The sequence below is a fragment of the Rhipicephalus microplus genome, chromosome 9 (genome assembly GCF_043290135.1).
Source record: "Rhipicephalus microplus isolate Deutch F79 chromosome 9, USDA_Rmic, whole genome shotgun sequence".
In the NCBI taxonomy this organism is placed as follows: domain Eukaryota; kingdom Metazoa; phylum Arthropoda; class Arachnida; order Ixodida; family Ixodidae; genus Rhipicephalus; species Rhipicephalus microplus.
This window is the reverse complement of record NC_134708.1, coordinates 37,563,269-37,590,105: the sequence shown is the minus strand read 5'-3', so window position 1 is coordinate 37,590,105 and position 26,837 is coordinate 37,563,269. Positions and strand designations below refer to the sequence as shown.

The 26,837-nt window shown below is 47.6% G+C and overlaps 2 protein-coding genes across 3 annotated transcripts in view; one reads left to right on the top strand and one right to left on the bottom strand.

The window, feature by feature from the left end:
* LOC119163693 (uncharacterized) overlaps window positions 1–26,837 on the bottom strand; it is a 74,495-nt gene that overhangs the window by 41,440 nt on the left and 6,218 nt on the right. The window contains exons 4-5 of one of the 2 annotated variants that reach the window (XM_075873449.1): window positions 22,607–22,824; window positions 20,781–21,228 (exon numbers count right to left, since the gene is read on the bottom strand). In XM_075873449.1, coding sequence (XP_075729564.1) covers window positions 20,784–21,228; window positions 22,607–22,824 — 663 coding nt within the window. In that variant the 3' untranslated portion in view covers window positions 20,781–20,783. Of the gene's footprint in view, window positions 1–20,780; window positions 21,229–22,606; window positions 22,825–26,837 lie in introns of those variants that run through there. The other variant, XM_075873450.1, reaches the window with a different exon arrangement.
* Window positions 4,333–19,221, top strand: LOC119165628 (serine/threonine-protein kinase haspin). Its single transcript, XM_075874178.1, has 4 exons — window positions 4,333–4,338; window positions 4,586–4,832; window positions 15,191–15,284; window positions 18,581–19,221. Exons 1-4 carry the CDS (start codon window positions 4,333–4,335, stop codon window positions 18,813–18,815), a joined length of 582 nt encoding a protein of 193 aa, XP_075730293.1. The 3' UTR covers window positions 18,816–19,221.

Genomic DNA, 26,837 nt, shown 5'->3' with positions numbered 1-26,837 from the left:
TAGCTCAAAAAACTAGCTTGCCCCCTATAACGCTTCTGTAACTTGTGGCGTTCAACACCGCATTACACTTTTTCCAAAGAAGGGCGAACGCAGAACTGGACGGAGCTGTAGTGCGTGGAGCATAAGAAGCGTATCCCCGACCGAAAAAAATGGCAGCATATCCACGGAGTGAATGATGGAGAGTGGGGCGAAGCATCCCTCCATCCATTCGTTCTTGCTTCCGTCCGTCCATGCGTCCGTCTGTGTGACCGTCCGTGCGTCCATCCGCCCATCCGTGCGTGCGTCTGCTCGTGCGTCCGCACGTCCATCTTTGCGTCCGTCCCTGCGTCCGTCCATGCGTCCATCCGTCCGTGCTGCCATCCATGCGTCCGTCCATGCGTCTGTCTGTGTGTCCGTTCGTGCATCTATTCAACACTTCAAATAACACAATATCGCATCTTTTCATCATATATTCCCCATATAGAAGCACCGCCATCCGGCGGACATTCCAAGGACTAAACGAGAAGTGGCACACGCACACTTTCTTACGGCTTGTGCTTCGCATCTACTTCCCACCTTTAACCACCTCGAGTTCCTGGTATATACTAGTTCACTGTATTCATGGCACTGCGACTCAACGCTCGCTAAACCTTTCTAAAACCAAGGCGGTTACGCCCAGCGAGTATAACGTAGCAACCCTTTTTTGTTAGATAGTGCTCAATGTACATGCCGATGGCTGCTAATGGGGAATGAGAGATAGAAGAATTGGGCTTTTAGTTAACGCGCAGGTTGCGAATTCTTTATTGTTTAACAACGCACAGGAGAAATCTCCCACCAGCACCACCTTGCAAGTCAAAACGTAAGACTGGTTACACACTAGGACTATGACTACTACGAGGGACGAACGGGTGCCGCTTTAAGGTGCTTCGCCCCTAAAAAGCGACTTCCAAGTGCTGCGAAACGAAGCTGAGCTTTATGTATGTTCATGAAATGCATTGTTGTTGTACGGTCATTTTTTTCATCCTTCCACTCTAGCATTTACCGCCGCAAGATACTAAACCCCATATTCAGAAACGCTTCTTGGCATTAACTTTACTTGCCACCGTCTTTAATGCAGCACAAACGTGCTTCGAACGCGCGGCTTTACGCGGTGCAAAGGCAGCACAAACGCGGCGTTTCAAACTCGCTGCACCCAAGGCCGTGGCAAATCAAGTTCAAGTAGAGGTGCATTTCTAAATGCGGCTGTAAAAGTAAATGAAATCGAAGGAAAGGAAACTTTTCGCGGCTCGAATTTTCATTTCTCGATCAAATTTGTTCTTTTACAGGGCCCGCTGCTTTTGGGACAGCTACCCGCCGCTCCTGGAATCTGCGTGTACCAGCTACTTGAAGAGGACGGGCTCAGCAGATTTCCGAGATTGTGAGTGCAAAGTCACTGGTCCTGGTTTTCATTCATTTTTAGCGCGTATAACAAAAGAAATGTACGTGTTTCTTAACTTGCTTTTTTAGCTGGTCTCGATGTGAACTTAGGTAAGCAGTACCAGTGTTACCAGTCCTAGATCTTGTCAACTTCAAGCAAGAACGAAACAGAAGGCGTTCATTTTTATTACTTTCTCTTCAAGAATTACAGTAGTTTCGTAAATACTAATACCCGAAAGCATGTTGACAGATTTATTCGAGAACGAAGATTTTTTAGATGCGGAAGCATCTTATACTCGCGCCTTGTAGTGCGCCGTCCGCGCCGTCCGCACCACTTCTCGAACATTCGACAGCTGACGCGCGCGCATGCGCCGTCGCGCCGTCGCCCACCATCTGTGCCGCGCGCACTTCTCCTTCGAGAACATTCGACAGCTGACAGCGCATGCGCCGTCGCGCCGTCGCCATCTGTGCCGCGCGCGCGCTTCTCCTTCGAGAACATTCAACAGCTGACAGTGCATGCGCCGTCGCGCTGTATATATACTCAAGGTCGGCGCTCGCTCGCTCAGTTGCCGCTCGTCGGTTGGTTTGTACGGCGCGTCGACGTCCAAGGTCGCGGTGAAATGAATTCCAACGAATCCACAAACACAATGATCGACGTCCCTTCGACCAGCGCCGTCCTTTCGCATACGTGTGTACGTGTTCACTCATTTAACACCCCCTCCTACAACCACGCTAACCAATTTAGCCATCGACCCAAGTAAGTCGCAATTTAACACCCCATTTCACAACCACGTTAACCAATTTAGCCATCGACCCAAGTAAGTCGCACTTTAACACCCCGTTAACCAATTATATGCTCCGCATCCTCCTCAGTGTTCCCCCGAGGGAAGCTGCGGGCAATTTTTTTTCACAACATTAGTTGTACACTGTAGTCTGTTTTTTAAACGTATATGTCTTACATCGCGCTTTCAAGCTGCCAATAACCGCGAAACACTATACCGACTGTGAACCACGATGTCACGACGACACAGAGAATCAAATGAATGAGGCGAATGTGAAATGTTTACCGCCAACATAGGCATGCAAATAGTATAATTGTATGAAACATGTTACACATTACAAACTACCGTATTTTCTCGCATAAAATACTTCCTCGCATATAACCCGCACCTCTAACTTTAATCCCGCAATAAGAAAGAAAACTGCTCGTAATCCCTGCTTCAGCCCTAATTTCTAAGCTGATGGTAGTGGGCATTATATGCGAGAAAATAATGTAATTATTGCGTGGCATTCGGCTTTGAATGAGCTCAAATCATAGGGCCTCGATCGTAACGTAATGACGGTGAAGCCGCTCAGCCGAGAGTTTGCTAGGTTGTCCACAGCAGCTTCTACTTGCGGCTCCGATAGATAGTCGCTTAAGCGGAAGCGGTAGCTGAATGCGATGAAAACTCATTGGAAAGGAAATGTCACTGCCAAAGTCCCGCTAAAAAGACTACTGTTGTAGCAGAATTCCCTGTTCAACGATTTGTAATTAGTTCGCAATTTCGGTTGGTTGGTAAAGTTTTGCGGTGCTTGAATATCCCTAAAATGCTCACGAAAGCTAAACGTGAAATCGCTTGGTGCATTCCACTGTTTGCACGTCCTTGTACTTTTTAGTCTGTTACAGTTGGTCATCGTGCTTTCCGTGCGGACGTACCAAAAGTATATTGGCGCATAAAGTTGTTTGCCGCGATGTTTAGGGGTCGTGATGAGGTTATTCTAGACTTCCTCGTTAGTTTCAGCCAGAATGAAAAAGCGTAACAATTTACTGAAATCAAAAATATGTGCAAAGTGGGCAGTCATTTTTCGTTTGACTTGAACTCTGGTTTCTTATAGCTGAGAAGTGGTGTTTTATAAGGTAGCTGATTGAGGTGAGTTGACGAATGGTCACAATGACCTGTGGAAACAGAACATTGTGCAAGGCAAAGACGACGCAGATGCTGTGTCGCCGTTTCGTCTTGTTTTACTGTGTACGTTTTGCGTTGGCCATCATGAATTGACTTTATATACGGGAGATTGGGTAGACAAAACGAGCGGATAACTTTTAGTGTGATATTTTACACGTAGTAGCGCCAGTAGCTATGACCTGCCAGTTAGCTTTTACCATTGCCATTGGTCTGTTTCAATACGAAAAAAATAATTAGCTTTAACTGGGTTAGATAAACTCAAAATCAACTGCATAATATTCTCTGGAATATTTATAGCCTGCCCTTTTTTGACCTTTTAGTATGTATAAGAAGCAAATCAACTGAACTATACGCAAATATACATTGGTCGGATACTTGAAGACGGAGGTATTGTAATCTAGTTAGCTGCGGCAAGGTTGAAGGAGTTGTAGATTGCTTGACGCTGAGGCAATAGGAGAATATAGGAACGTTAGTGTATTTCAGAGACTAATGGTGTCGAACATCGTGTGTTACATTTGGCTTAGCAAGATTTCCATAATACTAAACCTGAGCTCGCATGTACTACGTCACTATTACAGATGGACGAAAGCTGTACCCACCCTACGCCGTCATCTTCATGGAAAACGCCGGGCAGCCATTTTCCAAAATGCCGGTAAGCTCCTTGGTGCGCGAACTCATAAACACAAATTCATACAAACTACTTCGGCAATTCCTTTGCATAACCATTCTTATTTAAGGCACGACAAAAAGGTTGAATGAAATACTATGTAAATGAAGTTCTTCATATAGGAAAACACCACGAAATACTCGGGGCCGTGCCCTCTCCCCATGGAAAGATAGAGCGCGAGGCCAATACGAAGCTGCATTTCCTTTACACAGGAACAAGACAAAGTAACAACTCTACACCGAAAAGCCAACGCGTTGTAATGCACGCATGTGGTTGGTGCTTTAGTACGTGTACGAGTATGCTTCGTCTCTTTCGTTTCGCCTGATGGAGGTAGTACGATGCGAACGAGTACAGGTGCTATGCCAGACACTTGAAGCCTTGAAGATGACTGGACTGCTAATCGAAACAGCGACTTAAGCGCTGTTCCAGACTTTTTTACGTATTCAACAGGACAGTAGAGCTTTAGAGCCGAAGTAGTGAGCTTATCCTCGTAGTAACGATATAAAAGTGTTCATCAGTATCGCATCATATACACAATCCAGGTTTTGTCTCAACGAGTTCATTTTGTTTTCCCCAGCTCGAAGTGTTCGACAGCCCGCTTCAGATTCGCGCGATCGTCCAGCAGGTAGCGCTAGCGTTGGCTGTCGCTGAGACCGAGCTTCTGTTTGAGCACCGGGCCTTGACACTCGGTCACGTGCTGTTAAAGCCCGCCCGACGTCGCGTAGCCCACTACCGCTTGATGAACAACGCGTTGTCCATCGAGCTGCACGGATGGGAGGCCAGCGTGGTCGACTTCACCTCATCCAGAATGACCTCGAGTGATGGTGCGTGAGCATTTTGTATGCTGAGCGATAAGCTCACTTCACATAAAAATAATTCATTATTTGTAGTGATACCATGGCTCGGTAAAAGGTCGCGTACGGCAACGACGATTATTTCGATAATAGTAAACTACCCTACTGAAACGTTCCGAATGCGATGTCCAATTATTATTATATATGTTTCCGTAAGAATCTTACGGATATATGTAGAAAATATATAGGAAACATATGTATTCTTTATGAAAACATATGGAAATATTGGACTCGCATACGGAATGTTTCAGTAGGGTACGGTGTCGCAATTATCGAAAACTACGGTTTCGATAATAGTAAACTACGGTTTCGCAAAATCACACTTATTGGAAGAAGACGCTTGGAAAACGAGAATTTGCAGAATTGAAATGCAGGTGGCGAGGCCATGTTGAATTTTCCACACCAAAAACCATAACGTTTTAGATTTTGATGGCGTCTGCCATCTCCTGCGTAGTTCATAGCCAGTACAAATGACGAAAAAGCTCCTTGGACATGGCTATCCATTTGACTTGCCAGGTCTAGAGAAATTTTGTTGCACCAATCTCGCAAAAGTAGGAAAAGCTTACTTTTAAATCTGTGACGTCACAATCGGAGATTTCACCATTAAACTCAACAATGAAACGTTAACCTTGATCTTTTCCTCTCATAACCATCCTGTGATAGGTAAATTAATGACATCAGAAGTACCAGGACATGGCTGTCCATTTGACTTGCCACGTCTTAAGAAATTTTGTTGCACAAATGTCGCACAAAAGTAGGAAAAGCTTACTTTTAAATCTGTGACGTCACAATCGGAGATTTTGCCACTACACTCAACAATGAAACTTTAACCTTGATCTTCACCTCTTCTCACCATCATGCGATATGTAAACTAATGACATCAGATGTATCAGAACACTATTTGTTCGGGATAAACCAATTCTCTGTTTTTTATTAGGAATCATTCAAGACTGTCTTTAAGACATACAAGAGGGGCTTAACACATGTTTTTGTTTCGGTTGTATGCAATCGGGTATGGGAGTGGTTTTCTCGTTACTTAAACTTGTTTTTGATAATAAGGGTGGTTTGTGGTGACGTACATAGTGGTGTGTTTGCATTAGAGTGTTAGCTTTGAAATAAAAACTTTGAGTTGCTAGTAAACGCTCGTGTTGTGTCCTTTCCAAGTGTGCGTACTCATTGGCGCTTGTTTCAGCCTGAACTGTATGATTGTTTTTTACTCTTTTCAAAGATGATGTTTGCTTATACCAACAAACATAGCTAGCATGTTACGTGGGGACATATATATATATATATATATATATATATATATATATATATATATATATAATGTCACGAGCGGTTGCAATGCACGGCGCATACAGCGCGAATGAACATTCAGACAAAAGGTGAAGAAGGAAGACGACGTTGTGTGTGCTGTCTCGAGACCCCTTGTGGAAGTAAACGCGAACCATCCAGGCTCGCCTGTTTTTCAACCTTTTCGTGTACTTCTTGCGTGTAACATTTGGTGGAGGTGCTGGGTATCGATCCCAGTACCTCTCGCTCCAGTGATACTGGTGAAGAAGAAAGACGGCACGTGGCGATTCTGTGTCGATTACCGTCGCCTAAATGCCGTTACTAGGAAAGACGTATACCCACTCCCACGAATTGACGACGCCATCGATTGCCTCTTTGCGGCTTCTTACTTCTCTTCTGTGGATTTACGATCAGGTTACTGGCAAATCCCTATGCACCCGGATGACAGAGAGAAGACCGCTTTTGTAACGCCCGACGGACTATTTGAATTCAACGTGATGCCTTTCGGGCTTTGTAACGCCCCCGCAACGTTTGAAAGGTTCATGGACACTATACTTCGCGGTTTGAAGTGGGAAGTTTGTATGTGCTACCTAGACGACGTTGTGATCTTCGGCCGAACATTTCGTGAGCATAACGAGCGCCTGGACTTGGTACTAAACTGCTTGAGGAAGGCCGGCCTTGTGCTTAATTCTAAAAAGTGCCATTTTGGTGAACGACAGACACTTGTGCTGGGACACCTGATCGACAAAGAAGGTATACGACCAGATCCACAAAAGACAACAGCTGTGGAGGCATTCGAGGCACCTCGCTCTGTGAAGCAGCTACGAAGTTTTTTAGGGTTATGCTCCTACTTTCGCCGTTTCATTCCCAAATTTGCTGACATAGCTCATCCGCTCACATGCCTTCTCCAAAAAGGTGTTCCTTTCGAGTGGAGCTCGGAATGCGACTCATCGTTTCGGCAGCTAAAGCTACTGTTGACGTCCCAGCCTATTCTTCGCCACTTCAATCCGTCATCACCGACAGAAGTTCATACCGATGCTAGTGGTGTTGGCATTGGCGCCGTACTAGTTCAGCGTGTCGGCGACAGCGAGCATGTGATATCGTACGCTAGCCGCTCATTGAGTCGCCCCGAGCGCAACTACACTGTCACCGAACAAGAGTGTCTGGCGGTCGTCTTCGCTGTGCAACGGTTCCGATCGTATCTCTACGGGCGCCCCTTTACTGTCGTCACGGATCATCACTCTCTATGCTGGCTTGTGAATCTTCGGGATCCCTCTGGTCGACTAGCACGCTGGGCGCTCCGTCTGCAGGAGTATGATTTCGTTGTTTCCTACAAGAGCGGCCGGCGACACGCTGATGCTGATTGTCTCTCTCGCCTGCCACTCCCAACGACTGAATGTGACGCGGACAACTTTGATGAATACATCGCTTTTGTGTCCACGGGATTTCCGGATATGGATACCTTCATATCAGAGCAGAGGAAAGACGACAGCTTACAGCCGCTATTCGCGGCCGCGCGGGAGTCCGCTGCAGACAATCGTTTTCGCTTACGTGACGGCGCCCTATATAAGACGAACTTCTCGGCTACCGGTGCGCGCTACCTTTTGGTTGTCCCCAAGAGCCTTCGCAGTCACGTATTATCTGCCATGCACGACGAACCAACTTCCGGACATCTTGGATGCACAAGAACACTCTACCGTGCTCAGGAACGCTTTTATTGGCCCCGGATGCGCAATGATACCGAACGGTACGTCGCCAGCTGCACCCAATGTCAGCGTTACAAGCGACCAACTGACGCGCCGTCTGGTCGCCTTCAGCCTGTTTCGCCTCCTAGCACCCCCTTTGAGCAAGTTGGTATAGATCTTCTGGGCCCTTTTCCGCGATCCACAGACGGCAATCGTTGGGTCATCGTTTGCGTAGACCACTTAACCCGTTATTGTGAGACGGCAGCACTGCCGTCGGCCACAGCAAAAGACGTTTCCATCTTCTTGCTGTTTCAAGTTATCCTCAGACACGGACCTCCTCGCATCGTAATCAGCGACCGTGGGCGGCAATTTACCGCGGATGTTGTCGAAGAGACCCTTCGTCTGTGCTCATCAAGCTTCCGCCATTCCACTCCATACCATCCACAGACTAATGGTCTAGTGGAACGCACGAACCGAACGCTTGCCAACATGCTGTCCATGTACATCGACTCCGCGCACAAGAACTGGGACACAATTTTGCCTTTCATCACCTATGCTTTCAACACCGCAAGACATGAGACCACTGGTTACTCACCTTTCTTTCTCCTTTATGCTCGTCCACCACGCTATAATCTTGACACTATGCTTCCCTACTCTGCTCATCACAGTGAGCCGATCAACGAGATTCTCTGTAGAGCAGAAGAAGCGCGACGCCTCGCTCGGCTACGCACCGTCACCTCGCAAGACCGGTCAAAGATCCGCTATGACGACCGTCACCGACATGTTCACTTCAATCCTGGAGATCAGGTGTGGCTCTGGACGCCTTTACGGAAACGTGGCCTGTACCAGAAATTTCTCGCTCACTATGTCGGGCCCTACGTTATCCTCGAACGCCTCAGTGAGGTCAACTACCGCATAGCACGGCTCACAAGCACTGGACGGCGCTCGGCTAAAACAGAAGTGGCGCACGTCGCTCGCATGAAGCTATGCAATGCACGAACCACTGAGTGACTCGCCCGGCGGGCTTCGTCTGCCAACGGGGAAATGTCACGAGCGGTTGCAATGCACGGCGCATACAGCGCGAATGAACATTCAGACAAAAGGTGAAGAAGGAAGACGACGTTGTGTGTGCTGTCTCGAGACCCCTTGTGGAAGTAAACGCGAACCATCCAGGCTCGCCTGTTTTTCAACCTTTTCGTGTACTTCTTGCGTGTAACAATATATATATATAAGAGAAAGAAGTGTAAACCTAAGGGCTCATTTTTCCGTGTTTTTTTGTTTTGACAAAATAATGAGATCTAACAGACAATAAGGCCAAGTAAATTATAGGAAAAGTTATTAGACTGAATTGTAATGTAAATGTGAAGAAAGGTAGGTGAAAAGATCACTTGCTGTGAGCAGGAACCGAACCTGTGACTTTCGAATAACGCGTTCAGCGCTCTACCACTGAGCTACCACGGTGGCTTCCCCCCCCCCCCCCCCCGCCACTTTATTCGGTATATATGTGAATTTAAACGTAGGAGTGTTCGTCTGATATATATATATATATATATATATATATATATATATATATATATATATATATATATTGTCGCGGGTTATAAAATACAGGGGGTTTATTTAAAACCTCGGACAGTGGGACTTGCAGAGACGCTGTCAGAGAAGGCCGCTAAGATTATCGTCTTCTTTACTCTGCTGCGCTGCGCCTCTCGAGCAAATCCGCGTTCTTCTTTGTCGTCGCTATCTCGCCGCTAAATTCAGCTATGCACGCGGCATTACCCTCCCGCCAGAGTGAGCGTCGTCCCGACGCTCAACAGGTAGAGATGCGGCCATCTAGTGTTTACATCACTGAGAGTGGTAAAGTTTCATGCGGACCACGTGCACTGTCTCAGGCAGATGCTGGCGACGTTTCAAACAGGAGGAGGCGTCGGGCACGACTTCGTACGTCACGTCGCTAAGACGGCGCAGAACCTTGTAGGGCCCGAAGTATCGGCGTAGAAGTTTCTCTGAGAGGCCTCGTCGTCGTACAGGAAACCAAACCCAGACTCTATCTCCTGGTTGATAAATGACGAATCGATGGCGAAGGTTGTACCGTTGGGCGTCAAGTTGCTGCTGATTCATTATTCTGACGCGGGCAAGCTGCCTTGCTTCTTCGGCGCGCTCAGTGAAGTCTGCGGCGTCTGTCTCTGAATCATTGCAATCGTAAGGCAGCATGGCGTCAAGCATTGTCGTAACTTCTCTGCCATGAATTAGTGCGAACGGCGTCATTTTTGTTGTTTCCTGGCGCGCCGTATTATACGCGAATGTGATGTACGGCAATATTCGGTCCCAATTCTTGTGTTCTACGTCGACGTACATGCAAAGCATGTCAGCGATTGTCTTGTTAAGTCTTTCTGTAAGCCCATTCGTTTGTGGATGGTAAGCTGTCGTCTTCCTATGCGCTGTGCCACTGAGCGTAAGCACAGTGCGCAAAAGCTCGGCTGTAAACGCGGTACCTTTGTCTGTTATGACGACAGCTGGAGCACCATGTCTCAGAACAATGTTCTCAATGAAGAACTGTGCCGCTTCAGCTGCAGTGCCACTCGCGATTGCCTTGGTCTCCGCGTATCGGGTGAGGTAGTCCGTCGCCACTATAACCCATTTGTTGCCACTCTCCGATGTTGGGAATGGGCCCAGCAGATCCATTCCGATTTGAGAAAACGGGGTTTCTGGCACGGGCACAGGATGTAATAGTCCAGCGGGTTTGACAGGTGGTACCTTGCGCCGCTGACAGTCAATGCATGTTCGGACGTAATGTTTAACCTCTGCTGCGATTCTTGGCCAGTAATATTTTTCTTTGATGCGTGTCAGTGTTCTTGTGAAACCGAGGTGGCCCGCAGCGGCTTCGTCATGGCAGGCTTGTAAAATTTCGCTGCGGAGAGCTCCAGGAACTACCAGCAGATAGCTTCTACCTGTCGATGAAAAATTCTTTTTGTACAGAATTCCGTCCCGTAAACAGAATGATGATAAGTTCTTCGAAAACACTCTCGGTGCATTGGTGGCTCGTCCGTTCAAGAATTCTATAAGCGAGTTGAGCTCCCGATCATCTTGTTGTTGCCGAGAAATGATAGCTGCATCAACAACTCCTAAAAAGCCTGGGAAATCATCATCCTCTATAGCTGGTGATTCTATCGGTGACCTTGACAAACAGTCGGCGTCTAAGTGTTGCCTTCCGGACTTGTAAACTATCGTCATGTCGTACTCTTGGAGCCGTAAGCTCCATCGTGCTAAACGTCCAGATGGGTCTTTCATGTTGGTCAACCAACAAAGAGAGTGATGGTCGCTTACGACTTGGAAAGCGCGGCCATATAGGTACGGGCGGAACTTCGCAACTGCCCAAACGACGGCCAGACACTCCTTCTCCGTTGTTGAGTAGTTGGACTCGGCGCGTGTCAACGTTCTGCTAGCGTAGGCAACCACTCTCTCCACACCATCTTGGCATTGGACAAGAACAGCACCTAGGCCCACATTGCTGGCGTCTGTATGGATGGCTGTTGGTGCATTCTCGTCGAAGTGAGCGAGGACAGGTGGAGTTTGTAGACGCTGTCGCAGCTCGTTGAATGAAGCTTCTTGCTCTTCACCCCATACAAATGCGATGTCTTCCCTTGTAAGGCGGGTGAGTGGAGAGGCGATGTGTGCAAAGCCTGCTATAAATCGCCGGTAGTAGGCGCAGAGACCCAGAAAACGCCTGACCGCTTTCTTATCAAAAGGCCTTGCGAACTTTGCGACGGCTGCTGTTTTATCTGGGTCAGGCTTCACACCTTCGCGACTGATCACGTGTCCCAGGAACTGGAGTTCTTCGAAGCCAAAGTGGCATTTTTCCGCTTTGAGTGTGAGTCCAGCGGATCGTATGGCTTGAAGGACTGACAGTAGCCGCTTTAGATGCTCTTCAAACGTGGCCGAAAAAACGATCACGTCGTCGAGGTACACAAGGCATGTTTTCCATTTCAGGCTGGACAGAATGGTATCCATAAGTCTCTGAAACGTGGCTGGGGCTGAGCATAGACCGAAAGGGAGGACTTTGAATTCATAAAGCCCGTCTGGCGTCACGAAGGCGGTCTTTTCTCGGTCACGCTCATCTACTTCTATTTGCCAGTATCCACTTTTAAGGTCCATTGACGAGAAGTAGCGCGCATGCCGTAGCCTGTCCAAAGAGTCATCGATCCGTGGTAATGGATAAACGTCTTTTTTTGTAACATGGTTCAGCTTACGATAATCGATGCAGAAACGCAAGCTGCCGTCTTTCTTTTTCACGAGTACCACTGGCGATGCCCAAGGACTCTTTGATGGTTGGATAACGTCATCTTCTAGCATCTTCTTGACTTGCTGCTGGATCACCTCACGTTCTTTCTGAGCGACGCGATATGGGTTCTGTCGGATCGGTCTTGCTGTGTCTTCCGTAATTATGCGATGCTTAGTCAGAGGCGTTCGACCCACTCGTGATGTCGATGAGAAGCAGTCCTTGAACTGGTCGAGCAGCTCCATAAGACGGCATCTTTCAGTCGGTGTTAGACTCGGACCGATATCAACTGGTGGTGTATGTGGAGGTGATTGAGCTGTGGCTTCCCCTTGCATTAGAAGACAGTCGTGAGAGTAGTCGAGCTCTTCGAGGTACGCCACAGCCGTGCCTTTACCGATGTGCCGGCGCTCATTTGTGAAGTTGGTCAGAAGCACGTCTGCGCGCCCATCCACTAAGCTGACGATACCGCGAGCGATGGCGATGCCTTGGTGAAAAAGAAGGTCAGTGATGCGTTCGGCTATGGCGTCTTCATTACAGTGCACGGAGCAACACACGGAAACGAGACTACAAGATAGTGGTGGCACGCAGACGTCGTCGTCGACCACACGTAACACCCTGGGTTCTTGGTCTGGATCAGTGGTCACAGACTTGTCAGCGGCGAATGTGATAACACCGTCGCGTATGTTGACCACAGCACCGTACTCTCTTAAGAAGTCCATTCCCAGAATCATAGGTTTGCAGCACTCCGGTAGAATCAGAAATGTGGCTACAAAAGCCACATTCTCAATAGTGAGTCTTGTTGTACATTTTCCCGTGGGAGTCATTATCTGGCCTCCAGCACTTCGGATATAAGGGCCCGTCCATTCCATCCTGACTTTCTTGAGTTCGTCTGCCAATCGTTCACTCATTATGGAGAAGTCTGCACCCGTATCGACTAAGGCCGTCACTTCAACGCCGTCAATCGTCACAGCGAGGTCGGCAGTCACAGTTTTCCCGGCGAAGGCTTCATCGTCGTCTCTCACGTGTTTCGGCAGCAGTGGGGGTTTTTCGGCAATTCGACGGCTTGCAACCTTCCCCCCAGAGGTCGCTGCTTTCAGTTTCCCCGCCGTGGGCTGGGAGACCGACCTCTGACGGCGTCAGCAAAACTACGGTGGCTTGGTGAAGCAAAGCGAGCCGGTGATGGTGAGCGCGTCCGGAAGGTAGAAGAGCCTTCCCGCCTGCCAGCCTGGTCGTCGTCGATGGGGGCACGGCTTTCGTCGAACTGTCGGCGCGTAGCTGTAGGTGCACTACCACGGTATTCAGCTCGGCGATGTGGGCAAAAACGGTAAGTGTGCCCTGGCTCTCCACAGTTATAGCAGAGTGGTCGGCGATCCGCAGTGCGCCATATGTCGGTCTTCCGCATATAGGGTCGCCTGACAGAATCCTGCTGAGCCCAGGCTGCCACAGGATACAGTTCGAGGTACTGCGGCGCTGGCATGGGCGTGGGTCGACGAACAGCGTCTGCATAGCTGTATCCGTTCGGCTGGTACGATACTTCTGGAGCCAATGGACGACGCACAGCGTCTGCATAGGTACACGAGTTTGGACGGTGCGGTGGAGAGGAATATTGCTGAGGAGAGGCAAATGCTTGTCGAAGTTCATGGCGAACGATTTCAGCGACGGAGGCTACCGTGGTCTCCTGCTGCGGGGGCGCCTGTGACTGCAACGTGTATTTTGCGATCTCCTTCGTGATCTCCTCACGCACGATCTGTCTAATCAGGTGGCGTAGTGAAAACTCGTCGTTTTCGGTAAGTGCGGTGGCGCCTGCAGCTACGCCGGTGGCCGGGCGGTCAGACTGTCGGTATCGTTGCTGTAGCGCACGCTCTATTGCGGTGGCCTCCCTGGTGAACTCGTCCACTGTTGTCGGCGGATTGCGCACAAGACCAACAAATAGCTGCTCTTTGACGCCCCTCATGAGATGGCTTAGCTTTCGAGCCTCGGGCATGTTGGGGTCCGCGCGGTGGCACAAGCGCACCATATCCTCAGCAAACATGGCGACGCTTTCATGCAGCTGTTGGGTGCGTCCTTCAAGAAGGCGTTGTGCGTTTTCGCGTCGGTCCGCGTTACCGAAGGTGTCAAGAAACCGACGACAAAACTCCTCCCATGTCGTCAAGGTTGCCTCCCGGTTTATAAACCACGTCTTCGCGCCGTCTTCAAGGGCGAAGTATACGTGGAAGAGCTTTCCATCGAGACTCCAGTAGTTCGATTTAGCTACCCGTTCGAACTGCTCAAGCCAGTCTTGCGCATCTTCGTTCGGCCGGCCATGAAATGGTTCAGGAATGCGCATATTCTGGACCGTCACCTGTGCAGGACTCCTTGCCATTTCTTGAGTAGGGGTGGTTGTCTGAAGTGTTGCTCCCTTTAAAAGGCCGAATTCTGGTTCAAGACCTTGAATGCGACGACTTGAGCGGTGCACAGGCGTCTCCACGCGTGGCTGTCTCGTAGGGCGGGACTCGGGGCTTCTCACAGGGGTGCTGATCATGAGGTGGTAGTACCCAGCTCCTCCACCAGTGTCGCGGGTTATAAAATACAGGGGGTTTATTTAAAAACTCGGACAGTGGGACTTGCAGAGACGCTCTCAGAGAAGGCCGCTAAGATTATCGTCTTCTTCACTCTGCTGCGCTGCGCCTCTCGAGCAAATCCGCGTTCTTCTTTGTCGTCGCTATCTCGCCGCTAAATTCAGCTATGCACGCGGCAATATATATATATATATATATATATATATATATATATATATATATATATATATATATATATATATATATATATATATATATATATATATATATATATATATATATGCGTGTGTGTGTGTGTGTGTGTGTGCGTGCGTGCGTGTGTGTGTGTGTGTGTGTGTGTGTGTGTGTGTGTGTGTGTGTGTGTGTGTGTAGGAAAATTCTTTCTGAAGGACTGACGTTTCGGTCGCTGGACCAGCAGCAAGGTCAGTCTTCTTCGAACCACTCTTGTCCTACGTCAGCTCTTAATTGTTTATTATGCTATGCACGCTTTCTTTTTGTTTCGTTCGCAAACAGGGTGGGTGCCCATCTACGTCGACATGCACGACCTTCCTGATGACAAGAAGTCCGCGTTGGGCAAGAGGCTCGATCTTTTACAACAAATGGTCAGGTGAGATGATGAGTCACTGCTGGAAATCATTTTATCTTCGGACCCTACGCGTCATCACTCAAAAGCCCCCTACGGGTGCTTTTGAGTGATGACGCTCCAAGGTGGGAAAAAGCACCCTACGGGTGCTTTTTCCAATGCGTTGCTTGAGCATATCACCCAAGAAAATTTGTACGCAGAATAAAGGACCCCTAAACAATTCCGAGATCAACGAAGAGAAAGTTGTTTCTTTTTCGCCGTCAGTACTCTTCTTACAAGGTCTATCTCTCCGAGTCACTCATTTCGTCAGAGAGGTTGAGGACCATGTCAACACCCCAGCGTAGCGTCTATCAGGATTTCGCGCTTTTCAGCTACAGGCTGTTGCCTCCGCTTGATATCTCAGCAAATCAACTGATCGCACATGATAGCCTACGAAGATAAGGCGGAAAGAGCCTGCGACTGTATGCCCAAGCAGGTTAGCAGACAATTTACAAATGATATCCGACTTACAGTGTTGGCGTTGGTGGCTACTTTGCGCTGAAATGGCTACTTTACGAGACTTTGGCGACAAAAATTTCAGTTACCCCCGTAGCTATATACATGCCGCATTTAAAATTTGCGTCTTGCTTATTCAAAATGGCTTTATATACTCATCAATAGTAAAGACCCCGTTCATAATACCACCTCTTTTCTATTTGGCTACAGATTTGGCAACAATAGAAATGACATGAATATTTTGGGTACACTCGACTTGAATCCTTACAGCAACCTTGCCACGTATATGAACGAAACAAGAACTTATTTTATCACGACGTAACGTCAAGAGACTGGCAGCCTCCGTAATTGTTCCGGAACGACTAAAAATGGCAGTGTAGAAAGAAAATTACAGCATGTCCCGCTAAAAAGAACGTTGTGTACATGGAAAGCAGCAGAAGAGAAACTGGGCGAGGCAAAAAGCATGCTGGGATGGACTGGTGTTTACTACTGAAACAAGGCGAATAACAGACAGATACTTCAATTGGACAAAAAGACATGCAGTCTAATTTTCGGTTAACGCGCATGCGACGATTTGTATCAAAAACGCAATGAATAAATCTCCCGCCTTGGAGGTCAATATCCTCTGCCTATACCATTTTCTTGCTTCGTGGCCTATACTAACGGGGTGGCCAGTGAACGGTTTGGCAGCGTGAGTAGTCGGTTTTTTCAAACAAGTAACTCACCAGGAGACGCCGCCTGCGCCGACGTTGGGATGTCAGAGAGGGGGTGCGTAGGAAAGGAGAGAGAATAGGAGAGAACACACACTCGCAGTGGGGGTGTGAATGCCGCGGAGAGGGATTCCTAGAGGAGAGAGAGGGGGAGCGAGCGTAGGTGTGCAGGCTATCAGATGCTACCTGCGTCGGTGTTACAAGGCGAGAGAGGGTGAGCGTAAATAGAAGAGAAAGGAGGAGGGGACGTGCATGCGCAGTCGTGTACGAACGCCACCGGATCAAGCTCGCTCATAAGACCACTTCGCATCTAAAATGTTTTCGTTGTTTGTATCTTTAAATGTTGTTTAGGGTGAGTATTAAGAAACTCGGCCCAATTGAAAGTGTTCCTAGCAGTTTGGAGTAAGATCTTACAATGTGTACCTCTGCCTTGTATCGGCAGCCATAACCTTTCGCTAACAAGCCAATAAGTGTTATTTACAACCATAAACGTTGTTCTATCTTCGTATTCATGAGCCTCGGAGACGACGTCCGTCATCATCGTCATTGCCCCTCACCATTTGCCGCTCGCTAGAGGACATAGAGTAATCTGGTTCTTTTTCTTCATTGTTCCATTAATTAAAAGCGTTCCTATCGGACGTGCTGGCTGTTGCGTCTGCACGGAAGCCTACTAGCCGGCAGGCCTTGAGGTCCACCACAAGCGTTATTTACAGTGGGACCATTGTGAAATATTCATCATCACTTTTTGAGACCTGAGATCAGTATTGCTTAATGATCATGGGAAACTAACAGACAGCGGTAGATTTGAAATGTTGTGCCCACTCGTTATGTAGTTTGGAGGCCAGAGTAATGAAGTTGCCGATGCGTGTGAGGTTGTGGCCTGCAAAGGTTTTGACGAAACCTTGCTGTTCACAAAACGACACTATCTAGATTTAATTGATTGATTGATTGATTGATTTGTGTGGTTTACCGTCCCAAAACCCCCATATGATTATGAGAGACGCCGTAGTGGAGGACTCCGGAAATTTCGACCACCTGGGGTTCTTTAACGTGCACCCAAATCTGAGCACACGGGCCTGCGACATTTCCGCCTCCATCGGAAATGCAGCCGCCGCAGCCGGGATTTGAACCCGCAACCTGCGGGTCAGCAACCGAGTACCTTAGCCTAACACTAGACCACCGCGGTGGGGCAACTATCTGGATTTAGTACATGCTGATGACACTATCTGAACATAGAACATGCTGATGTCGTGAGAAATAATCTAGGCACCAAAACAAGCACAGTGCACAATGATACATTTTTGCGCGATATTCGCGACAAATTCTGCTTCATGTGACTGGATGTTGTACCTAAGGTATGCAACCTACGGAAACTATGTAAGAAACATTTCAGGAGCTCAACATAATTCGTTTCGTTCAAGGGTCCGTGCAACAGGTTTTCAAGTTACCATCGAGTGACCTCACTGTCAGAGACAAAAATTTCCACACTAATAGACGGCCGTGAAAGATTTTTTTAAGCCTTCAAGTGCGACCGCAGTTCCGTACAGGGATTTGTCGCATGTTACAAGTGCTTTCCTCTTCCTTTCGTCCCAGTTAGCGAGCTACAAGCCACAACGAAGGGGTGGTGGGGCATAATGGCTAGGGAAACATGACACCTTGTCTATGTGGCAGCATGGTGCACGACCTTGAACACTTTTTCTATTGCATGTGCGGCTCATTTTCGGTGCGATTACATGCAAGCGTCCTGGTGCCATCGTAATTGTTGCCTAATTCTATCGCCAGAGGGCACAGTGTGGGTAGGTCGCGGCACCTTCTTGGTGGTGGTGGTAACTATAAAGCGCATGATGCTGAAATAAGCCACTGGCCGTAAGCCAAGTGGATTCAATAGCCCGATTGGCGCTTATAAGCATCACTTGCCGAGAGAAGATCGGCTGATTTATAGCAGACTTTGAAACTGAACTTTGATTCGATGCCGTGTCCTGCGCTATGTTTAGCCTACATGTTTGCAAGAACCTCGAATACCGATGGGCAAAGTTTTCCGACCATGTTCAAGGAGCGTTGCAGGACCGCCTCAACGTTTACAAGCAGTCATGCCTCTCAATTTTTTGTTATCAGGCCCAAGGCATCCCGCTTCAGCCCGTACACGAACGTGATATTTCTGCACGACCTGGTTCATGAATTACGGGAAGCCCACAAGCAGATCTTCGACAACAACATGTCGTTCTGCACGGATGCCGAGCTGAAAGCTTGGGAAGACGTCACCCTATGGGCAGAAGAGATAGCGAGCTGCCGCAGCGCGCGGGACTTCGTTATAGCCCGCGTTTTGACAAGTGCCGCGTTCGTCGACTGAGTAGCCAGGGCTACTCGCATCACCGATCTCACCAGGGCTGAACTATTCCTCCGGGCTACATGGATGCGACGTTATGGAAATCTACAATGAAATTGCTTCGTGTCCTAAATCGTCTCTCTCTTTTGTACTTTTTACGCGATCGTTCTTCTTTATTACTTGTGTACATGACTTAGCAGCAATTTCGTATTTATCGTTATGTGCGTTTCATTGTATATATTATAGCTTTGAAGCTGCTCATTCAACTTGTGTAAAGATTCATAATCATACCGCGTGCTCCTCTGCTTCTGACATGTAAAAAATATTCATGTATTAGATTGGACCAGTAACTAGCCACACAGGCTAATGGTCCAAATACTTTGTAACCGCTTTTGTATTAACATTGAATAAAAACTGATTGATTGATTGATTGATACGTGTTATGACGAGATGGGGAGGCGAGACAAATCGGCCACTATGGTGTCACGTGCCAAGGAGCCGCGGAGGTGGCCTGGACACCATAAACTATAGAGTCATGGGTAATGGGGGTAATGGTATAAAAGGGCAGCTGCTGTACCGTCACAACTACTGACCAACTGAATGACCCAACGTTTAAGGGGAAAGCCTCGGAGGCTTTATCAAACGCGAAAAGTGATTATTTGAGACGACAGCGTTCCCCGGCATATATATCAACAAGAGCGATGCAAAAGTGATCATAACATTATTCCATCACTCTGCGTCAACAATAATTGCGTTGCGATTTCTCTCCGTCCCACAACCTTGCATTCACAGTGTCTCTTTCTGCCGCTTTTGTTCTGATTAGAGGAAATAGCACAAAAATGTCTTTCTGAGACCCTGACTGAATTTAGGGACATCAATGTTTGTTAAACTTCCGGCACTGCTTTTTGCGGAGTGCAAAGGTTAAACTAGTCGCGTAGTTTTCAATATGAGATGTTATTTTGTCGCAGCTCGTCGTCGAATATATTAAACACTAGGACTCTAGGGGGACTTTTTTGGAGAACGCAGAGTAGGGCGTAGTAAGATCAATGACCAAAATTAGGCAACTCACGACACAAATATTCTTATACCTTATGCCTGATGCCAAAATAAGGCAGTTGCCTTGATTCTGCATATTACAAGACCAAGCGTGCATATAACTTAGGAGATTGGGGTGTATGTCCAATATTTTCTGGCACTCAAACGTGAAGTTGTGGGTGAACCGTAGCAGCTTGTCTAATGCCTAAGAGCCTAATCTGACCAATACTGATAATTTTCTGCCAAACACTTTCTTTTACCCACACTTGTCGGCGCTTTTATGGCGGCAATGCTGGGTGATTAGGGCGCTCCATGGCTGACACGCCGGTCACTGAATGCAACCCCGGCCTTGAAGGCCGCTTTTAGCAGTGGAGGGAAAATTGCCTGAGGTCCGTTTACTTTGATATCGGTTCACGTTAAATAAACCCAGGTGGTCAAATTTCTGGAGACGTTCAATACGGCGTCTGAACCATGACGTCGCTATAGTATACGCTATTAGCGTTGTAAACAACTCGTCAAGCATCTCGATAGATTTGAAGACATACTGAGACATACTATTACACCTCACTAAGAATATGCAGCTGTTGCACCGCAACTAGAGCAGGGGCCTCTCTTATACTAAAGATCCAAAGCTCAAATACCAGTTTCTGCAGCTTTAAGCGTCGATTACTCACCTGGTACATATGTAGCACCAGAAGTGCGTGTTTTGCGTTCATTCAAGCGTGCGTTCACGCACGCGCGCGCATGTGGGTGATTTGTGTGTGCTCTGGCGTGCGTCTGCGTGCGCGTGCGTGCGTGCAAATAAGAGCGTGGCAGGCCCGCTCACTTCCACTGGAGGTTGAATACCTGGTCCATCGATGGATCAGACCAAACGAAACAGCACTACCCTAAAACAGTGTTCAACGCTTAAGAGATCCAACTAAGTGCGTCAACACCACAGATCATGCTTCTTAAGCTTTATTTTGCCTTATTCAAGACTGGTTCGAAAAAGCTCCGCGCGTTTTCTGGACGCATTTTTGTCAGGTCCTCGCCCCGGTCTTTCCTGGCGGCGAGTTCAGCGACGCTCAGCACTGGAGCGTCCGGCGGTACGAAGTCGGATGTGCCGAAAATAACGGACCGCGCCATCTGTCCCATGACATTGTCCAGGTCCCTGATATTGGTCTCGTTCAGCTCCGCGTTCTGCAAGGGGTCGAGCGGAGCCTCCCCTCGGTGAAAGGCCAACAAGTGGACGGCGCGGATGTTACGCCAGTACGGGTAGGCGTGTGGTTCGTAAAGGGCGCCCAGCATGTACATTTGGGTCTCCAGGCCGTAGCGCTCGCGATTTATGAGGTGCGCATGCGGCTCAATCAGAGTTACCGTGGGAAGGACGCCCGCGTTGTAGTACCAAATTGAGTCGTTCAGCCTGCGTGATACAACAGGAAGACAACAATCAACAGACGCATGGCACGCTCAGAATGCATTGCGATACCTCGGAATGCATTCCGATAAATAATGCCAAAGACTGCTGCGCTACGAAACCTGGGCACGCACCAAATTCTAAGAACCAATCCCTTCTTTTCCAGCTTTCTAGTGTTGATCACGACGTCGACATTTGCACCTGATCACGTGATTCGCGAAATGAATGTGTCTGCTCGCACGTACACCCCCTCCATGCTTGCTCATCTCACGGTGAGGGGGAGCACTCGAACAGGAAGAGTGGTGAGCTGAAGAATGGAGGACAGTGAAAAAGAGAGAGAGAGAGAAGCGGGGGCTGCTTTCGAATAATCACACGAGTGTAGCTACGTTACTACGGCCCTTTTCAAAACGAATCTGCGCGTCTCCACAAAATGAATCATGAAGAGTTAGTGAAGCTCTGAGTGTCGTATCGGTTAGTAACCGGGCATTACCAGTGTATTGTCTAAACTGATAAAATTGAGTGACATGAAGTGACGAATGTGGCAAAAAAAGTTGACGACAAAGCTAGGTTCGAAGGTCCACAATGTCCATGTTCAAGTCGCCGACTAATGGAAAGGGTTTGTCCTTTTAGGTGTTAATGTTGTTCAGTCACAATTATGATTGATGTTGATCAATTGTAAATCTCTCTTCACATATACACCTAAGTTTCGACTATAACAAGGTTTTTCTACATAGTACCTTCCCAGCGGACACTTAGAGTTGACGACAAAGCTAGGTTCAAAGGTCCATGATGCCTACGTTCAAGTCACTGACCAATGTAAAGAGTTTGTCCTTCTAGGTGTTGATGTTGTTCTGTCACGATTATAATTGATGTTAATCAATTCTCTTCTTTTCACATACACACATATGTTTCGACTATAACAAGGTTTTTAAGCATAGTATCTTCGCAGTGGACACTGAGAGTCGACTACAAAGCTGGGTCCTAAGGTCCTTATAGCATACGCTGAAGGCACACAGTAGTGCGGAGGGTTTGTCCGTGTAGGTACATAACATTGTTCAGAATTATGATTGACATTAGTCTATTGTAAAATATTTTGTCATACGCTTTGATTTAGGAGAGAATAAATGACAGTGATTTGATGGTGTTGTCGCTTTTTGCTTTGTTATTGTTAACTCTTTGATAATCTTTTGCAACGTGCTGTACCGTCTCGTGACGGATACCGGACGGACAAGCCTCGGTCCTAAGGTCCTTTAAGTCAAAAATTATTGTGGCTGCGCGATTGCTGAAGACTCGCGCACAACTGCAACACGGCAGCTAAATTTCAACCTCTGGGTTGTTCAGGGCCCTTCGATTTCGTGCAAAGGCGTGAAAAGTGCCCACTTACTGGCGGTAGGTGTTGAGGTAGAGCCGGAGGAACCTCGAGTTCTTGTGGAAAATCATCAGCATGTTTCCCATGTTAACACCAGGCCCGCAGCTGATGGTAGCTTCATACCGCAGGTAGCGTCTCAGAGACTGCACCACAAAGACGTCGCTATCCACGTAGATGCCTCCGTACTGAAGCAGCGCTCTCAAGCGTACAACGTCGGTGGCATGGTAACGCTCCTGCGGGTAAATTAAACTTTATAGAACTGTAAACGTTTTAGACAAGTGCAAACCTTGCATGCCTCATTGTTCGATCGACCTTTGAAAACACTTGGCCATCCCTATGTTTATAAAGCGGTTTAACACGAAAGTGAAATGTGTCTTTGCAGGGGTAGTTTAGTGTTTATTGCGCAATATTTCGCCGCGAAAGAATAAATGCCACAGCAACAAATTACAATGACACGCGGGGAACGGGAAGCAACACGACACTTGCAACGTACACCTCAGGCAGAAAGCATCCTTGAAATGAGCATGCAAGGGACGAAGGCGGACTAACAAATGTCACAGCTGGACACTTAGGTGCGCTGCTCACATAGAAAGACGAAAATTGGCACCCGCAACATCTCATGAGGAAAGGGGGACTCGAGTAAATGCGTCAAAGAGTGGTCAAGCTAAGTGTCAGGTCAAGCGAAAGCCTAGTACATACGCCCTCGACAAAATTCCGAACGCGCGTTCCAGTGCTTATTCACTCACCACCCACGTCCGAGGGAGACGAGGTGTGACACGAGACGAGCCTAGTATGCGCGCAGTGGGGGTGTGTCTGGCACCGATGGCGAAGCACGACATCGTGCGATAAAGAGAAGCACCGCACTTAAAACGAACGCACAAGTATACACAGGACATGAGCGAACATCTGTCACAAATCTTACTTCAAGTGTGAGCAGTGCGCTCCTTTCGTCAACGGTAATTGATTGATATGCTGGATTTAACGTTCCGAAACCACCATATGATTATGAGAGACGCCGTAGTAAAGGGCTCCGGAAATCTCGACCACCTAGGGTTCTTTAGCGTGCACCCAAATTTGAGCACACGGGCCTACAACATTCCCGGCTCCATCGGAAATGCAGCCGCCGCAGCCGGTATTTGAGCCCGCGACCTGCGGCTCAGCAGCCGTGTACCTTAGCCACTAGACCACCGCGGCGGGGTCATTTCGTCAATGTTGCCGCAGCAGCGAGCGAAGTGAACCTTGTGCTCTCTATTACTACTGTAACTTCAAACAAAACTTGCGAGGGAAGCACAAGAGGTACAAAATGCTTCGCATCCCGAGATAAGCGTGAGCGCGAGTGAGGGACCACGTGAGAGAACATGTATACACAATTTTCTTTTCGACTCATGGGCGCTGCCATCTTGGACTGATAAGCGTTTCTTTTGTAGATTTTCAATGTCACAATATCAAATGATCGTGGTCATAAAATGCTGAACGTGCCGGCAAAGCGATCTCATGCATGTCAGCTCATTGTACCATTGCTTGTTTATTTGATACGAATACTAAGCTGCAACTTTAGCAGTACAAGATGGCAGTGCTTGAGCGCGTTTGGAAAATGGTGTATATATACACGCACTTCAACCACGTCATGTGGAGGCGCGCCAGCATAGCAGCGCAAGGGTTGGTGCAGGATGACGTCGTGCCCAACGCGCTCTCCTCGCGCCACTTCGCTGCTGATGACGAAAACATGCTGAAGTTACTTAGTTCTGAGGATGGCAATGGTACATGGTGTGTACAAATAGATTGCCATTTAGCGAAGTGACCAACGTGCATTGTGTGGCGTAGTGGTTAGCGTCGCGGACCGCGGAGCAAGAGGACGCTGTTTGGACACCTCGCCGAGGTACTTTTTACTTCGGATTTTTCTTTGCACTCCGTATATATAGCATGCGAAGTCATATCCTTGACGGAAATTCGTCAGCAGAGCCGTGGTGTACCCCGGCATAAAACGCTTTTGTGCTAAAAAGGCTTGCCGTGTAGTTTCTCGTGGAAGTCGCTTACTTTCATCTTCGATAAATCGCAACACTGCGCACCGAAGCGTGCAGGTGCTGCAATGATTGCATGAAGTGACGTGGTGTGGAGCTTCTGAGCACACAGGCGCAATTCGACGAAGATCTCATAAGGTATTACTGACCGTTAGGTTCTATTGTAAGCGGCGGCCATTCTGGAACGCCTTTGTTTAGGCAGCATCGGCTTTCATCTTTCTAGCCAGAGCCCCTTCTAAAGCTGTGGAATACGGCCGAGAGGTAAAGCCTTCTGGGCCTACCTTGGGCGTACTGGCCCTCCAGATGTCGTTCTTAGCAAGTTGATGTACTTATCAATCTTTAAAAAGCGGTCTCGCAATAAACAGGGCCTGTATAAGTTACAAAGTCAGAGTGCATGATCTATTGCATATGTATCTCATCTAAATGCATGCCGGGCGAGTTTTGCAAGTAACTTCTGACCCGTCTCACTCCCTAACTAGATGCCAGCAGGAGCCCATCTGCAACTACCTGAGCGTTATTGCTTCAGCTGCCCTCAGTTTAGGCTGATGCTGTAGGCAGATTCTCCTATTTAGATAAAATGTCACTTGGAATACGGAATACAGAAGCGAGATGTCGACAGTGCAGCAAATGTCGCAGTGACTTGGGCTCTCTTCATAGTGCACATGCATGGATATTGTTGATAACACCATCATAAAAACGAACACCTTCGTAAGACTAACTAATCACGAATAATGTCATTGTAACTACAGTATACCTGACACGTGCAACCTACTTTTAATCAGAAGAGAGCGTCATGGCAAAAAATAACAACATATAAGGAAACACAGCAAATAAGGGTCGGCTTTGTAGAAGCTGTGGAGTATCTAGGTCGTCCTCGGTACGTAGCTCTAGCCGTAGACCATAAACAAAATCGCACCGCCACGGCTTCAATTGACACTGCTGAACCAGAAGTTGCTGAGCAAGGGACCATAGCTCTGACATCAGCGAAAGAGAATTGCAACGAAAGCTACAGTGACTTTAGAGGAGCCTGTAAAGGGTTCGCTAGACAAGATTGCACCATAGGCAACCAAAACAGCTCTTTAGAAAAAACTGTGCCGATATCAAGCGGAGTTACTGGTTACGAGCCCATGTAGGATTGGCAAATGACAATAATGAAAATCCAAACTTGTCCGCGGACAGCTTAGCTCATAAGTTAACTGACTGAGATGCTTGCTTCCACACTAGCTCCTCAGTCTACTCAATTGTCCACGTCATGTAAGAAAAAGTTAGCAGCACACAATCAGCCCACAAGACGTTTTAGCGTAAGCAGAAGAACCTATCTGCAGCCCGACTCTCAACGCAATTCACATGTGTGTTTTTTTCTACAATACACATGCCAAGTGTAATGACAAATACATTCGATTTCGGAGCTTTACGGGCCAAGTACTAATAGAATCACTTGGGTGATTTTTATTATTTGGTTCATTATTTCTTCATTGTGGTGATCGTCTTATGAGAGCGTCACACGAACGGACCGTGGACATTTTACGTGTTCAGAATTCGTAGAAATGCTCACGTTTTTAAAGGACTGCACTGACGTCCACGCGAATCATAAAAAAAGTCACATCACCTCAGTAGGAGACTGAACGAACAGATTTGCACTGATTTCACCTTTGCGATTGCGTGATGCGAAACCATTTCGCTAACGATGGGACGACATAATGTAAAGCTTACTCTGGCGAGTATCGTTTGTGTCAATGGGACGCTAAAGTAAATCTTTAAATCAATTCGGAGGAGAAAATTACTATTTGAGAGCTTCATTCTCACTAATTTTGCCACTACAAGTTGATTGTTGTAAGAGAAAATGAACACCACCGCTGTATGCTTGAATTTCGCGCGACACTTCAGAAAGAAAACTTCCAGTATGACGTAACAAATGGTGATGTCCCTTGAATATTCTTTCGACTTCAACGAAATGAAATTTTCTGAAACGTGCCATGTCATCGCTAATATTTTCTTGGGACGCAATGGAAAGAGTGTTCTGTGACAAACGATTGCGTATGTGAAAGGTGATGCCAGGGATATCTATGACATCGCGGTCAGCTGGTGCGTTATCACTGAGATGGCTTTGCCACATGTATTTTCTTCTTTCTGCGATTTCTCACTCTCGTTATGAATAATTATTGGGGTCTAACGCTCGAGAACCCCCATATGATCATGAGAGGCGCCACTTTCATTATTGTGAA

Coding starts and splice junctions, on each gene's coding strand:
- LOC119165628 (XM_075874178.1), top strand. Junction 4,833..15,190: donor CAGAATGACCTCGAGTGATG/GTGCGTGAGCAT, acceptor GTTCGCAAACAG/GGTGGGTGCCCATCTACGTC. Junction 15,285..18,580: donor CTTTTACAACAAATGGTCAG/GTGAGATGATGA, acceptor TTTTGTTATCAG/GCCCAAGGCATCCCGCTTCA.